This window comes from Octopus bimaculoides, chromosome 18 (genome assembly GCF_046866305.1).
Source record: "Octopus bimaculoides isolate indiv1 chromosome 18, ASM4686630v1, whole genome shotgun sequence".
Classification (NCBI taxonomy): Eukaryota; Metazoa; Mollusca; class Cephalopoda; order Octopoda; family Octopodidae; genus Octopus; species Octopus bimaculoides.
The window spans coordinates 31683604-31700734 of NC_142945.1; the positions used below are offsets into that span (position 1 = coordinate 31683604).

At 38.7% G+C, this 17131-nt stretch overlaps 1 protein-coding gene and 1 long non-coding RNA gene across 2 annotated transcripts in view; one reads left to right on the forward strand and one right to left on the reverse strand.

The window, feature by feature from the left end:
* LOC106880484 (coatomer subunit beta) overlaps positions 1-17131 on the forward strand; it is a 208801-nt gene that overhangs the window by 151623 nt on the left and 40047 nt on the right. Inside the window, exon 17 of the mRNA XM_089365970.1 lies at positions 1952-2107. Within this exon, the coding sequence (XP_089222096.1) occupies positions 1952-2107 (156 nt within the window). The remainder of the gene's footprint in view (positions 1-1951; positions 2108-17131) is intronic.
* On the reverse strand, positions 505-17129 carry LOC149132037 (uncharacterized). The gene is made up of 2 exons (XR_016244975.1): positions 16700-17129; positions 505-2303 (listed from the first exon to the last, which is right to left on the reverse strand). It is a non-coding gene; the product is annotated as an uncharacterized LOC149132037 (long non-coding RNA).

Below are 17131 nucleotides of genomic sequence, written 5' to 3' on the forward strand. Positions count from 1 at the left end.
AAGAAGTTAAATTTTTTTTGACTAAAACACAACCGGGACCCTAAGTAAGGCATGTGTAAAATTTGAATGAAATTGGTTGTGTAGTTCTCGAGTTTTAGGGAAACACACACACACACACACAGACAGACAGACAGACACACATTCTCATTTTTATATATATAGATAAACGGTCTAGCTGAGATGATCTGTGCTGTTCCGACAATATCTAAGATGATGAAACTCAACTGGATCAAATTTTGATCATTCATTTATTTTACCTAACAGTAACTGGCCTGACAGTGTGTTTTAGATATTACACATAGGTGGTGGTCTTAAAGATCAGTGGGCAGCTTACATTTAGCTGAGCTCACATGTAGATCCTACAAAGTCATGGTACTACCCTTGTTTCTGACTAACTTGTATAACATGCATGTGCAAGATTGCAACCGCATGGGTGAAAAGCTAAAAGAGTAAAAGAGTAAGTGTGTGTGATTATGCCACAAAATAGCTGCACAAACAAGAAGGAAGAATAAGATTGTTTATTATGCATTGAAGAGTTTTATCTTATTTGTTCATCATTATCATCATCTTTGTTTAATGTTCAACTTCTATGCATGCACAGGTAGGATGGTTGACAGGAGCTGGCCAAGTAGAAAAATTACCCTAGGCTACTGTCTGTTTTGGCAGGGATTTTATGGCTGGATGCCCTTCCTAACACCAACCACTCCACAGTAGACTCAGTACTTTTTATGTGGCACTAGCACATGTAAAGTTAGTTTTGGTATGATTTTTACAGCTGGCTTCCCTTCCAAACACCAACCATGTTACAGTGTGGACTGGAAGCTTTTAACATGTCACCAGCATTGGCAGGGTAAGCAGGTAACTTCCAAGACAAGGAGTTATGAGAAATGCAGGACATTTGAAGAGGGGAACTTGTGTCAGAGGATGAAAGGTTAGAGTGTGACAAAGAGACAGAAATAAAAGCAAGTGTCTTGTCACAACAGAGGTGATCCAGTATCAAATGAAAGGTAACATGGAAATTTTGCTGTTTCCTACTCTCTCTCTCTCTCTCTTCTCACTTGAGGCAGAAATATTCTCACTAAAACACTAAAACCAATTTTTATGCATGTTACATAATTATAAAATTCTTGCTTGAGGCAGAAATAAGTGTCTTACTATAGAAGAAGTACATGGTTACCCATTGAGAAAGAGAGAGAGAGAGAGTTACAAGAAAGAGGCCAGAAACAAGTGTGCTGATGTAAAGGTGATACTTGGTTACCTAGTCAGACGAAAAACAAGAGGAGAGAGAGTAACCAAAGGGAAAGAGAGAGAGAGTAGGAAACAGCAAAAGTGTAAGAGAGAGCAGAAGAGAGATGGTGTAGTGCTAGGATTTACTCACAAATAACAAGAATATGAGTGTAGAACTTGGTTAGAAAAATAGGGTGGGGCTGTAGGGAAAAGCAATACAGTGAGCACGGCAGTGAGGGCAAGACAGGGGAGTGAAAAACAATCATAATTTATGAAGAAATGTGAGGAAGAGAAAGATGCAGTTAGAAGAGGAGTTATAGTTCAATTTCTTAGGGTAGAATGGGTGAAAAGTGTGTTGTTACATGTGGGTTGGACATAACTCTTCTAGCACTCAGTTCCATGGACAAGTCTTCTCTAGGACCTCATATCGCCTAACATCTCAGTCCACTGTCATTTCCTCCATCATTTCACCTTTTTCTGGGTTTCATGTTTCTCAGCTATACTTATAGATAGCTGAAGCTTCCCCAATATGCTTGTCCTGAAAACCATTGATTATCACATTGGTGTTACTTAAGGACTAAATTCTCACTTGACTTTTTTTGCTTCTCTTCATTTGTGTTTATTCTGCTTCATTTCTTTTGTTTGACATGCACTTTGAGCACATCTTGTGTCTTTGACAACACTAGCCCTTCATTATATCTGACTATCTGCCCCTCTTCACTAGCCTATCACAGATGATGATGTAGACAGAATTGCTGTTTGTCTCCGTGTTTTGGCTGAGAAAACTGAACTGATGAGTGAAATCTTCAATCAGAAATGTCGTGGATCTCTTTCTGTGATGCTGGCAGCAAAAGTGGAAGAAGAAAAAGTCCAGGTGAAGGTATGATAAACTTATCTTGCTTCCATTTTCATAATTTCTTTTGTCTTTTAAAATTTCTCTTTCTATTATTTCCTTTTACTCTTTCTTTCTTCAATATATTTGATAAACAATCGGTTGTGAATGAATACTAAATACCAAATCAGTCAAGAATGTGTCACTCAGTAAGAGCTAGAGGAATTCAGTGACAAAAGACAATCTGGAAAACAAAAGTATGGAAGCTGACAGTATTAGCTGAATTTTTATAAAATTTAAACAGTAATAAAGACAATTTATATTGGAACACTACCTCATTTAACCCTTTCGTTACTATATTTCTGACCAAAATACACCCCTCGTGAGTTTCAATTAAATTCTAAAATAATCATGAATTTAGACTAGTCTCATTAAACACCTGTAACTTTTTTATTTATCAACATATTAATGTGATATTTGGAACATAATTGAAGAAAGGGTTCTTAATCAATTCTATTGCATAATTTTTGTCTCAAAGTGACTCTAATTACAGGTAAATCCAGGTAAACTGAGCAAAATGTAAAAATATTAAAATTTTGTTTAAACATTACCATAGAAAATGTGTCATCAGCTAATATTTAATTGGGTATGCAACAAAATTTTGATATAGAAGACTTGTGCACATCACTAGGTTATCAATTGAATTTAATGCACAGAAGAACAGGTGTACCATAAAGGTAAAATAAACTGAAATACTGGAATTTGTTTTTGAAGAAAACTAGAAACATGAATACAACTAAATGAAATATACTCACACACATACATAAATACACAGGGACATATATAATAAAGATTTACAATAGAAATTAAATCAAAACTTGTCACTCACCTTACAAATAAATTAAAATCACAGGTTAATTAAAATTACAGGTAAATTAAAATAAAAAGTAAAACTAAGTAAATTTGAAAAATATTTATACAATCTAATTATACATATATACAAAAAATATTCACACAATATTTCTACCATGGAAAGTTGTAAAACATCCCACTCTACATACTGCAACCTTGCAGAATGCACATTGGAAAGATGTTTCAACTGGCTGTCCACTGGGAGTTTTTCTTTGTTGATTTAGACATTCACGGCACTGCCTTTTGCGACCCCCAATTTTTTCTAATTTATGTAGATCAGCTGAACTCAGAGGGATATCTCTCTGGCAGGCTTTGCTTTTCCTTCCTGCAGTTATTTTTTTGGAGGAATAACCTGCCCTCAACTGCATTGCAACATCTGCTCGGAACTGCAGATGATCACACCGCTTGCGAACCCCCCCTGATTTGGTATATGATATGAATGCATTTACAATGCTCATGTTTACAATATACCAAACCAGGTATCGCCACCATTTATTACCTGGTCTACCAACCGGATAATAACTCATCATCTGGTTCAGCTGATCAGCACCACCCATGTACCTGTAATAATCAAGTTTCACATATGGGGTGCCATTTTCATTTACACATGGTTGTGCACTGGTAGATAGAAAATTTATCTGCCTCTTATCTCTGTATGCGGTCGCTAGCAGATTTCCTTTCTGCTGTGGGATTATTTCACCTCTTTTTTTTATATTTAACAGCAGCCCTTTTCTACTAGCCATTACTGTAGCACATGTATACGTTTCTACAGCTTCTAAATCCACCGCAAGTTTGGCTTAACTAAAGAATCGGTCAAAAAATAATATATGGCCCTGGTTATGGTATGGACGTGATAAATTCCAGACCACATCGTACCCTAGGCCATGCTGACTAACATTATAATCTCTTTTCCCTGCATAAAAGCTAAATCCACAGCAGTACCCAGTATTTGCTTCACAAATTTTCCAAACTTTGATCCCCCATTTTGTGGCCTTTCCTGGCATATACTGTCGGAAGTGTACTCTTCCTTTATACCCCACCATGCCCTCATCGACGGATAAGTATCTCTCAGGTTTGTAAAATGTTTTATATGCATTTTGAACATAGTCGATGAGGGGGTCTTATTTTAAATAAGGGATCACAGCTTGGTTCTCCACATACTGGGGTACTGCTAGTGTCTCTCACATGTAAATATTGGTTCAGCTTCACGAATCGTATTCACGTCATAATACTGGAAACATATTCATCATGGAAAGGTTCCTGATTGCTCCAGTAATTTGTTATTCTGGGTAACTGTCTAATACCTACAATAATATTTATGGCAAAAAATGCCCGTATTTCATCTACGGTTGTGGGAAACCACAAGCTATCTTTTTTTCTGGCTTGTTTACATTCTGCGTAACGATTTGTTTCTGCAGTAATCATATCAAACAAGCATGCTGGAAAAAATAAGAAAAAGAAGTCTAATGGTTTCGCTTCCTGAGAAAGACTATGGGTAGACCCTGTCTCCTCAGAAAAATTGTTAATAAAGATATTTAAAAAATTTTTACTCCATTCTGGTGTAAAATCATCCTCGCTGTTGATGTTGCCGTCGCTGCTTTCAGTTTCGGATACAGAAATATCTGATTTATTTTCATTCACCATGTGCTTTTGTAGCTCATTCATTCTTTTCTTCGATATCTCCATATCTTCTGTTGAAAATCCTTCAAATTCGGAATCATTGCTTGATAGCATGAAACTCCTCTTCATCTTCAAAGTTGAAACAAATTGATACCACAAAAAATGTGGAAAAAAATCTTCCAAAATTCACTGAGTTCAAATATTATGCCAAACAATGTCGGATATAATAACTCAACTGTTTGCAAAGGGAAATCACGTGTTTTCACGAATGTACTAACGCGATTTGGGTTCAAATTTACATTTAAATAACAATGGGTACTCTCAGCCGGGTTGGTCTTATGAACCAAAAGATTTTTCAGCCGGCTATGGCCAGGTTAGTAATGAAAGGGTTAAAAAGTTACCAAAAATTTAGTATGTAATTTCAAATCCTATGGAAGATGGAAAATAATTTCTTTCATTGTGTTGGGTTAGAAATAGCTCTAATGATTTAATTATTATTAATGTTGCTTAATGTATGCATTTTGTTTAAATGCTTTTTGGCTGCAGTTTCTCATCCCAGGAAAGACCTTTTAAAATGTATACTTCAAAACCAGCTGAAACAAACTGTTCTGTAGGTGAACGAGAATCATGGATATTGATATTTTGCTGTTATTTCAGCTCATCAGTACCATGTACTCAAGTTGCCTATGAAACAAATTGAAATCACTGATCTGAGGTATATATAGTGTAAAATCTATCTGTTAATGTGCAGTAGCACCACACAAGCAAAACGATAACGCCAATAATGTTTACATTATTAGAGCTGCTTCTAACGCTGTATTTTGTTTTGATTGTGCCTTGCGGTTGTAGATTTCATGCTATCTGTACATACCTCAGCCTAGCAATTTGAATTAAGTTCAAGGGTGATTCAAGTATACAGTAAAGTTTAAGTTAAATATGAATATCAACCATTCTTGTTGACCTGCAGGGTGATTTGTTGCACCTGGTTTTGAGGTGTACAGTGTTTTCAACACTATGTCTTAAAAGAACTTTTCTGGAACAAAATACTGAAAAGCATGTAAGCAGAACACATACATAAAGTATGTGCATCAATAATGTTTATGTTATCAGTGCTGCTTCTATCTAAAATTTAATTTTGTTTTATTTGTGCATTACTGTTGCACATCAGCAGAGAGATTTTATTCTATCTGAATATACCTCAGATCAGCAATTTGAATTTGTTTCAAGAGTGTCTCAAGTATACAGTGCTGATGAGCTGAAATAACAGCTCATCTGTCTTTCTCATTCACCTGATTTGTTTCAACTAGTTTTCACGTATGCAGTATTTTCCAACACTGCATCTTAAAATCACTTTCCCCAGACAAAGTGTCACAGCTAAAAGTGTTTAAGCAAAACACATACATTAAGTAGGTGACATCAATAAAATCATTTCATTATTTCATGTGTAAATTTGTTTATATGTCTGAAATATTCAGGTATTATGCTCTGTGAATTGAATTCACTTTTATAAAATTTGAAATGTATTCAAACAGTAGAAAAATTAAGTTATTCTCTTACCTGCTTCGGCTTGCAAGTTGTGGGCATGCTATGGGACCACTGTTATAGGATATAAAACTTGAATGTTTCAGAAATATAAACAAATCTAAATGTGAAACAATGAAAGAACAAATTATTTTCTATCTTTTGTACTAACCATGTACTAACTTTCTCAGGATATGATATCAAATGTGGAAATTTAATAATAGCAGTATTCCAAATATATGCTGTCACTCTGTCTGTCTGTCTCTCTCTCTCTAACTACACCTATGTAATATTTTGTGTGTAAGTGAATGAGGGATGGAGTTTACCACGAAGTAACTGGTAATGCAAACAAAATACAACAGTACAGCAAATTACTCGTACAATGTGGCATTCATACTGCAAGGTGCTACTGTACTTGTATATCTGTGATGTAGGTATTAATGCATATGGTATATGTATTTTGTATCTATATATGTACCTGATATCAATAATATGAAGTTGAGTTATATATGTATAGGTACATGTTTTTGTATATGATATCGCCTATGTCTCTTTCTCTCTATATATATCTAGTATATATAAATCACAGTACGTGTGTATATATTGACTAACACATACATTTCTACAATTCTCAACTGATTTTCCCCAAACTTTACACACACATTACTTATGTCCCAAGGATGGTCATGCACTATAACATTTTGCCCAGAGCTCCTGCGTAAATGGGCAAACCAGGAAAACGGTGGTTTACACGGTTTTTCTCTCTAATTCATTGAATGTACATAGTTTTTTTGTATGTAGAGTCTTCCATACTGTTTAAATCTTTCTGCTCATACATTGGCATTAGAGAATATTTTTTAGTGGTTTTCACATTTTTTTGATTTATTATTTATTTTTATGTTGTAATTGTGTATTATTACTTTCTATATTTTTTTTATGTGTGTATTGGTGTGTATTTTGTGTTTGAGTGTTTTGGTTAGAGAATATTATAAAAGTGAAAAGATTTTGTCTATTTCAACTGTTTTCCATACTTTTTAAATCTAAATGGTCATGTATTTGCATTACAGAATACTCTTTAGTTTTCACATTTTTTTGATTAATTATTTGTCAAGCTTTTCATGTCTTCATTTACCAGAGTGCCAGGGACTCTTTCCCATCCCAGTTATGAAAAAACTGGACATTTTAATGTCGTGTGAAAGAAAGAAAGTTGTGAATCTAGTTGAATTAACGGTTCCTCATGAAGAAAGCATGGATGCTGCTTGGGCTCAAAAGATTGACCGTTATGTAAACCTCCTTGAGAATGTGAAGACGCAGGCTGGAAAGCAGAGCATTTTCCAATTGAAGTCAGATGTAGAGGGTTTGTTGGATACAGTGTGAGATGACTGTTGATATTGTTAGGCCTAACTCATCATAAAGTAAATACCATCATGACTGAACTACAGTGGAAAAGGCCAGCCACTGGATTTGGTTAAAAAGTGATGATGAGCGATGGCTTCATATCAATAGGGGAGGGTGTACGTTGATGCCGTCAAGAGGTAGGCACCAAAACAGCGTGCATTCTCCCCTGATGACCCCATACACTTGCTGGCTTCCAGTATGCGGAGTTCTCAACTGGTAGCACTTGCATGTGCAAGTTCCTTGCAAAACATCAAGCTCTTCATGTCTTCATTTTTCAATACCTGAAGTCAGTTTCAGAGCGGTCGTACACTGTAAGTATGTAGCAAATACATTACTTTAAAACTATTTTTTCAAGTAGGTATTATATTGCCTCACTGTGAACTGCTAAAGATTCAATGCAGTATTCATGAACTGAAGTCAAACTCTTCATGTCTTCGTTTTTCATTACCTGAAGTTAATTTCAGAGTGGTTGTACACTGTAAGCATGTGGCAAATACATTCCTTTAACTCTACTTTTTCAAGTAGGTATTATATTGACATTTTGGAACATATTAGTCATACTTCTCTCTGAAAAAATAACCCCCTTTGCTGTTGAATAAAATAAACTCGCAGAGTAGAAAAGTTTCAACGTCTTCCTTCAATTTCTTAACACCATTTATGTGGCTGCTTTTGACAAGAAATTTCGCTTTCATGTAAAACAGCTATATTTTGTAGTCATTATCCGTGATCTACTCTCAAAACACTTTAGTAGCTCTACTTTGCATCGCTTGCAAACGTATATGTTCTATGATCATTAAAGTGCAACGACCACCACAATAACCATCCTTCAATTTGGTTTTCCATTCCTAGGCCAATCGGAAACATAGATTACTGTGCTACTCATAAACCTTCTTGGTAGTTCAATTATTTGGTGAAAAAAATACCACCAAAGCAACTTAAACCGTCCAAAGGAAGGGTGCGTTTGCTAGTGTATATATATATATATTTATATATATATGATTTGATTTGATCTAGTTTCAGGTCATGAGCTGTGACCATGCTGGGGCACTGCCATCTGTGTGTGTGTGTGTATATATATATATATATATATATATATATTTCTATATATGTATATATATATATATTTCTCTATATATATGTATATATATATATATGTATATATATGTATATATATATATATATATATATATATATATATATATATATATATATCATCATCATCATCATCATCATCATCATCATCATTATCATTGTCTAATGTCCGCTTTCCATGCTAGCATGGGTTGGACGATTTGACTGAGGACTGGTGAACCGGATGGCTACACTAGGCTCCAATCTTTTTTGGCAGTTTCTACAGCTGGATGCCCTTCCTAACGCCAACCACTCCGAGAGTGTAGTGGGTGCTTTTACGTGCCACCGGCACGAAGGCCAGTCCAGCGGCACTGGCAACGATCTCACTCGAATGTCTTTACACATGCCACCGGCACAAGTGCCAGGAAGGCGACGCTGGGCACAGGTGCCTTCAAGATTTCACTTTCGCTTGCTCCAACAGGTCTTCACAACCTGAGTTTCGTGTCCAATGAAAAAGACGACGTTGGCATGGGTGCCAATTGTCGAATTTAGTTCAATTTCGATTCCGATTTCACTTGCCTCAACATGTCTTCGCAAGTGGAGTTTTGTGTCCAATGAAGGAAGGTACGCATAAGTGGGCTGGCTACAATCCTGGCAGAGGCCTTGGATTTAGGTCTCACTTGGCTTGCCGGGTCTTCTCACGCACAGCGTATTTCCAAAGGTCTCGGTCAGAAGTCATTGCCTCGGTGAGGCCCAATGTTCGAAGGTCTTAGCCTCACCACCTCAGCCCAGGTCTTCCTGGGCCTACCTCTTCCACGGGTTCCCTCAACTGTTAGGGTGTGGCACTTTTTCACACAGCTATCGTCATCCATTCTCGCCACATGACCATACCAGCGCAATCGTCTCTCTTGCACACCACAACTGATGCTTCTGAGGTTCAACTTTTCTCTCAAGGTACTTACGCTCTGTCTAGTATGCACACTGACATTACACATCCATCGGAGTATACTGGCTTCATTCATTGCGAGCTTACGCATGTCTTCAACAGTCACGGCCCATGTTTCACTGCCATGAAGCATGGCTGTTCGTACTCATGCGTCATACAGTCTGCCTTTTACTCTGAGAGAGAGACACTTTGTCACCAGCAGAGGTAAGAACTCTCTGAACTTTGCCCAGGCTATTCTTATTCTAGCAGCTACACTTTCAGTGCACCCTCCCCCACTACTAACTTGGTCACTTAGATAGTGGAAGCTATCAACTACGTCTAGTTTTTCTCCCTGGAATGTGGCAGAAGTTGTTTTCTGCTCATTCACAATGTTTATAGCTCCTGAACATCTGCTACATACAAAACTAACTTCCTAGTTAACCTTCCTTTGATATTGCTGCACCTCTTATGTGTCCATAGCTTGCACTTGGTGCATCTTATATAGTTTCTGCCTACACCTTTTCTACAGATCGGGCAGGGCCATCTACCTGTAGGGGTTTGTGTTTTGTCTACCTTCCTACTTATTAGGACTTTGGTTTTAGCTCGGTTGACTCTAAGGCCCTTCAATTCTAGTCCTTGATTCCACACCTGAAACTTCTCCTTTAGATCTGATAGTGACTCAGCAATTAGAGCAAGGTCATCAGCATAGAGGAGCTCCCAGGGGCATCCTGTCTTGAATTCCCGTGTTATCGCCTGGAGGACTATGATAAATAGGAGGGGGCTGAGGACATAAACTTGGACTCCTACTTCTACCCTGAATTCTTCACTGTACTCATTTCCAACCCTCACCTTACTGACAGCGTCCCTGTACATGTCTCGCACAGCTCTCACTAACCATTCTTCTATCCCCAGTTTCCTCATTGATCACCAGATTATGGATCGGGGGACCCTGTCAAAGGCTTTCTCCATGTCGATGAAAGCCAGGTACAGAGGTTTATCCTTGGCTAGGTATTTCTCCTGAAGCTGTCTTACCAGAAATATAGCATGAGTGGTGCTTTTCCCAGACACGACCCCAAACTGCATCTCATCTAAACTGACTTGCTCCCTAATTAGTTGGGCTATGACCCTCTCCGTGACTTTCATTACCTGATCTAGCAACTTGATGCCTCTGTAATTATTTGTATCTAAAGCGTCACCTTTACCTTTGTAGCAGTTGACAATGGTGCTGCTACACCAGTCATTAGGTATGACTCCTTCGTGTATCACATGGTTAACAATACAGTTGACTAGGCTATAACTGACACTGCCAGATATTTTGAGCATCTCTGCAGTGATTCCTGATGGGCCGGGGACTTTCCCTGTCTTCATACTCTTAATTGCTTTATCTACCATGGTACTGTCAACTTGGATAGCTGGTCCCTCTTTTGGGTCAACATTCGGCAGACTCTCTTTCTCCCATTCATTCTCTTTATTGAGCAATCTTTCGTAGTGACATCTCCAAATCTCTTTCTTTGCAGCCTCGTTTAGTGTAAGCGTACCATCATCCATGCGAACACATTTCTCTCTGACGACATCATGATACTCTCTCATACACTGTCTTGCAACACAAAATACTTCAAATTTATATAAAAGACAAACCCCTTCAGGTAGATGGCCCTGCTTGATCTGTAGAAAAGGCATAGGTAGAAACTCTATAAGATGTACCCAGTGCAAGCTATGGACACATAAGAGGTGCAGCAATATCAAAGGAAGGTTAACTAGGAAGTTAGTTTTTGTATGTGGCAGATGTTCAGGAGCAATAAACACTGAAAATGTGCAGAAAACAACTTCTGCCACATTCCTGGGAGAAAAACTAGATGTAGTTGATAGCTTCCGTTATCTATGTGACTAAGTTAGTATTGGGGGAGGGTGCACTGAAAGTGTAGCTGCTAGAATAAGAATAGCCTGGGCAAAGTTCAAAGAGCTCTTACCTCTGCTGGTGACAAAGGGCCTCTCACTCAGAGTAAAAAGCAGACTGTATGACGCATGTGTACGAACAGCCATGCTACATGGCAGTGAAACATGGGCCGTGACTGCTGAGGACATGCGTAAGCTTGCACAAAATGAAGCCAGTATGCTCCGATGGATGTGTAATGTCAGTGTGCATACTCGACAGTGTAAGTACCTTGAGAGAAAAGTTGAACCTAAGAAGCATCAGTTGTGGTGTGCAAGAGAGATGATTGTGCTGGTATGGTCATGTGGCGAGAATGGATGAGGATAGCTGTGTGAAAAAGTGTCACACCCTAGCGGTTGAGGGAACCCGTGGAAGAGGTAGACCCAGGAAGACCCAGGAAGACCTGGGATGAGGTGGTGAGGCACGATCTCCGAACATTAGGACTCACCGAGGCAATGACTTCTGACCAAGACCTTTGGAAATATGCTGTGCATGAGAAGACCTGGCAAGCCAAGTGAGACCAAAATCCAAGGCCTCTGCTAGGGATGTAGCCAGGCCACTTATGCGTACCTTCCTTCATTGGACACTAAACTCGGCTTGTGAAGACATGTTGGGGCAAGCGAAAGCGAAATCGTGATGGCACCTGTACCAGTGGAGTGCTAAGAGCACCGTTTGAGTGTGATTGTTGCCAGAGCAGCTGTCTGGCTTCCATGCTGGTGGCACGTAAATAGCACCATTTTAGCGTGATCATTACCAGCACCCACTACAGTCTCGGAGTGGTTGTCGTTAGGAAGAGCATCCAGCTGTAGAAACTCTGCCAAATCAGATTGGAGCCCGGTATAGCCATCTGGTTCACCAGTCCTCAGTCAAATCGTGCAACCAATGCTGGCATGGAAAGCAGACTTTGTATGATGATGATGATGATGATGATGAAAAAGAAAACAGAAAATGGAACAAGAATGTAACAGGCGACAACAAAACTTCTGGACAGTTAGATGATTCAAAAAAGGACAGGAAAAATCAAGGGCAGGTCATTCAGAACTTCCTATCCTAAGTTTGAGTTCCAGATCATCTTTGCAGTTTCAGCTGGTTACACTCGAGACTGCTCCAATCTGGCTGGCCCCAAGAATATCAAGCTAAGAGCACTAAACTCCTTGGAAGAAAGCAACCGAATATATACGAAAACAATGACGAAAAGCGGAGAAATGGTACACAGTTACAAATACAAAAAACAGGACATTAACAACAGGTGTCTTTTGACTAAGGACAAATTAAATTAAGTTGGCATGTGTGAAAGTGAAGCCTTAGGGCTGGGATATAAGAGATGAAAGTCATGGGAAGAAATATAAGAGATGCTACATAGATGTTAGTTTGAACCAAGAAAGAAAAGTCAGGCTTGGCAGAAGACTGGCCACGTGGAAGGAGAGGAGAGAGGTAGGGGGCAGAGGGATTGAAGAATTAGGGTGGGACAAGAAAGGAAAGGGACAGTGACGTAAAAGAGGAGGGAAAGTGAAAATGAAGGGAAGGCCAAGAAATGTTAGGGGGAGCGAGAAAAAGATAAGTGGAAAGAACGGAGAAAGTGTGAAGGGAACTAAAAGAAAAAGTAAAAGAGTTGCACAGAATTTAGATATATATATATATGTACTTACATACAAGAGACCAAAAGTGTACGTACGCCGCTATATGTATATATAAAAAAAGAAAACAAAAAATGGAATAAGAAAGTAACAGGTGACAATAAAACATCCAGACTGTTAGACGATACAAAAAAGGACAGGTCATTCAGAGCTTCCTATCCTCGGTCGAGTTCCAGATCATCTTTGCAGTTTCAGCCGGTTACACTCTAGACTGCTTCAATCTGGCCGGCCCCAAGAAAATCTAAACTAAGAGCACTAGACTCCTTGGAAGAAAGCAAGCAAATGTATATGAGAACAAGGATGAAAAAAAAACGGAGAAATGGTACACAATTATAAATACAAAAAACAGGACATTAACAACAGGTGTCTTTTGACTAAGGACAAATTAAATTAAGCTGGCATGTGTGGAAGTGAAGCCTTATGACAGGGACATAAGAGATGAGAGTCATGGGAAGAAATATAAGAGATGCTGCACGGATGTTAGTCGAACCAAGAAAGAAAGGTCACCTGGAAGGAGAGGAGAGAGGTAGGGGGCAGAGGGATTGAAGAATTAGGGAGGGACAAGAAAGAGAGAAAAAATATGCATGTATGTATATATGTGCATATGAACTGATCTAATATATGCAGGACACTGACTGGGAGAACAATGCCTGTCATCGCCACGGATGGAGGAAGCAGGTTAAGGAAGGGATCGACACTTTTGAGAGAGCACGTATCCAGCATGAAGAACTTAAGCGAGCTGTACGAAAGCGCATGGCTCAAATAGTGAATGGGGAAAGCTTAATCTGTAATGTTTGCAGTCGTGTATGCTTGTCAAGAGCAGGGCTCATTAGCCACCAACGGAGCCGCAAATGCAAAATATAAGTTAGTCCTAGAGCGCACAATGTTCCTGAAGGTCAGCAAAGGTCTTCCTCGGTCACGAGTGGATGGCCATCATCATGAACTGATCTACATATATCGGTATATGTATATGTTGCTTTAACTATACATATCTAAATGTGTATTTATATGTACATGTACATATATACAGGGTGTCCCAAAAGTCTCTGATGGGTTTCAATTTTTAATAACTTCCTTAACTTTACCATTACATGCATGAAATTTTGATACAATATAAAGGACATAATGGAAATTATTATGCACAAGTCAAATTTTGCAACACCACTACATCATGTATGAAAAATGACATCACTTAAATGGCAGCTATTTTTGGCTTCGTATGTCCGTGCTCTTTCCAAAAATTGCACCATAACACCCTCAAGAGTTTCAGACCCCACTTCTCTGATTTCTCTATTGATGTCCTCCTCCAGTTGCACCGGGGTCTCTGGTTTGTTGATGTAAACCCTCTCTTTCATATATCCCCACAAGAAAAAATCCCAGTCAAGTCTGGGGAAGGTGAAGGCCATTCAAAGTAGACCGCACACATGGTTCCAGCAAGATGGGGCAACTGCTCATACTGAAAGAGAAACAGTGCAGTTGCTATAGCAGTGCTTTAGAGAGAGAATAATTTCCCACAACGGCAATGTCAACTGGCCTTCACGTTTCCCCAGACTTGACTAGCCCAGATTTTTTCTTGTGGGGATACCTGAAAGAGAATTTATGTCAACAAACCAGAGACCCTGGTGCAACTGAAGGAGAACATCAATAAAGAAATGAGAGAAGTGGGGTCTGAAACTCTTGAAGGTGTTATGGTGCAAGTTTTGGAAAGTGCATGAACATATGAAGCCAGAAATGGCTGTCATTTAAGCGATGTCATTGATTGTATGTGATGTAATAGTGTTGCAATATTTGACTTGTGCATATTAGTTTCCATTATGTCCTTTATACTAAATCGAAATTTCATGCATTTATTTGTACAGTTAAGGAAGTTATTAAAAATTGAAATCCATCAGAGACTTTTGGAACACCTTGTGCATGTATGTATGTGTGTATATATATATATATATATCAGGAATGGCTGTGTGGTAAGTAGCTTGCTTACCAACCATATGGTTCTGCATTCAGTTCCACTGCGTGGCACATTGGGCAAGTGTCTTCTATCGCCTCTGGCTGACCAAAGCCTTGTGAGTGGATTTGATATATGGAAACGGAAAGAAGCCTGTTGTATATATATATATATATATATATATATGTGTGTGTGTGTGTGTGTGTTTGTCCCCCCCCCCCCAACATCGCTTGACAACCGACGCTGGTGTGTTTACATCCCTGTAACTTAGAGACTGATAGAAAAAGTATTAGTCTTACAAAGAATAAGTCCTGGGGTCGATTTGCTCAACTAATGGCAGTGCTCCAGCATGGCCACAGTCAAATGACTGAAACAAACAAAAAAATATATGTATCTTATGTTTATGTTTGTATATTGGTCTTTAACTATGTATGTATATATGGCTATGTCTATATGAATCTATAATTATATGTCTCTGTATATACATATATATACACACACACACACACATATATATGTACAATTCTATAGGTATGTCTATATCATCGTCGTTTGATTTGGCAGAGTTTCTACAGCTGGATGCCCTTCCTAACGCCAACCACTCCGTGAATGTAGTGGGTGCTTTTATGTGCCACCGGCACGAAGGCCAGTCAGGCGGTACTGGCAACGGCCACGCTCAAAGTGGTGTATTTTATGTGCCACCTGCACAGAGCCAGTCCAGCAGCACTGGCAATGATCTCGCTCAAATGTCTTTACACATGCCACCGGCACAAGTGCCAGGAAGGCGACGCTGGGCACAGGTGCCATCACGATTTCACTTTCGCTTGCCCCAACAGGTCTTCACAAGCCGAGTTTCATGTTCAATGAAGGAGACGACGTTGGCATGGGTGCCAGTCGTCGAATTTAGTTCGATTTCGATTTCACTTGCCTCAACAGGTCTTTGCAAGTGGAGTTTTGAGGATGGTCATGTTGCCAGTTTAGCCAATAAAAGCACATGCACTATATATTTGGCGTTAATCATTATATGTATAATTTACTCCTCCTGTCTGTGTGTATTTTTAGAAGAGAAAACTATGTAATAATTGAAGTAGAAGTAAGATCAGTGTTGTACATCAACTTGTGTTTGTTTATGATACAACAATAATGAGTTGTATGTGTTATTTTACTTATCTATGCAGTAATGGCAATGGCATAATATTTTTATAAGAGAAAAATATGTAATAATTGAAGTAGAAAAAGATCATTTTTATACATGAAGTTCTGTTTGTTTATTACATGATAATACGATACAGTGACAGAAAGAGACCGAGAGACTGTTTTGGCAGACACACCCCAAGTGAGAAGTGGGCTGTTCCACTACTGATAAATAGTGGACAGAACAGCAAGCAGTGTCAGTCAGTGAGGTATGCCGTATGGGCCAGTCACACAGACGATGAAGGTACATCATCATAATACAGGACATATCAGTGGTGATGAGGTGTTGAACTACACGCAGTGACAGATAAGACACAACACAGACAGACTGTGCAAGAAGACAATAACTACATACAGTAAAAAATTTGAAGAAGGATTTGAACAACACACAGTGAAAAATAACATGCACATAATGAAAAATATATAAATTCTATTGGAAAAAGATTTTGAAGAAAACAATGTCTGATAAAACTGAACTACTCACAGTGAAAAATAATATAAATCCGTTCATAGGATTTAGGTTGGGTTGCTATGTGTTAGTAGCGCTACCAGTAAACAATGTAGACTGGTACTACCTGTGGCATTCTGAAGAGAAAAATAATTCTGTGTGGAAGAAAAAATAATATGTTTGTGTGAAGGATTTTAGTTAGGCTGCTTTGTGTTATAGTGCTACCAGTAAACAATGTAGACATTCTGCAGCATTCTGAAGAGAAAAATAATTCTGTGGAAGAAAACAAAAAATCTCAAAGTGGGGAGATGTTGTGGCAGACACCTCCAGGTGAGAAGTGGGCTGTTCCACTACTGGTAAATAGTGGACAGACACAGCAAGCATGGTCAGTCGGCGAGGTATGCCGTACAGACCAGTCACACACACTATGTAGGTACGTTGTCATAATGTGGGACATATCAGAGATAG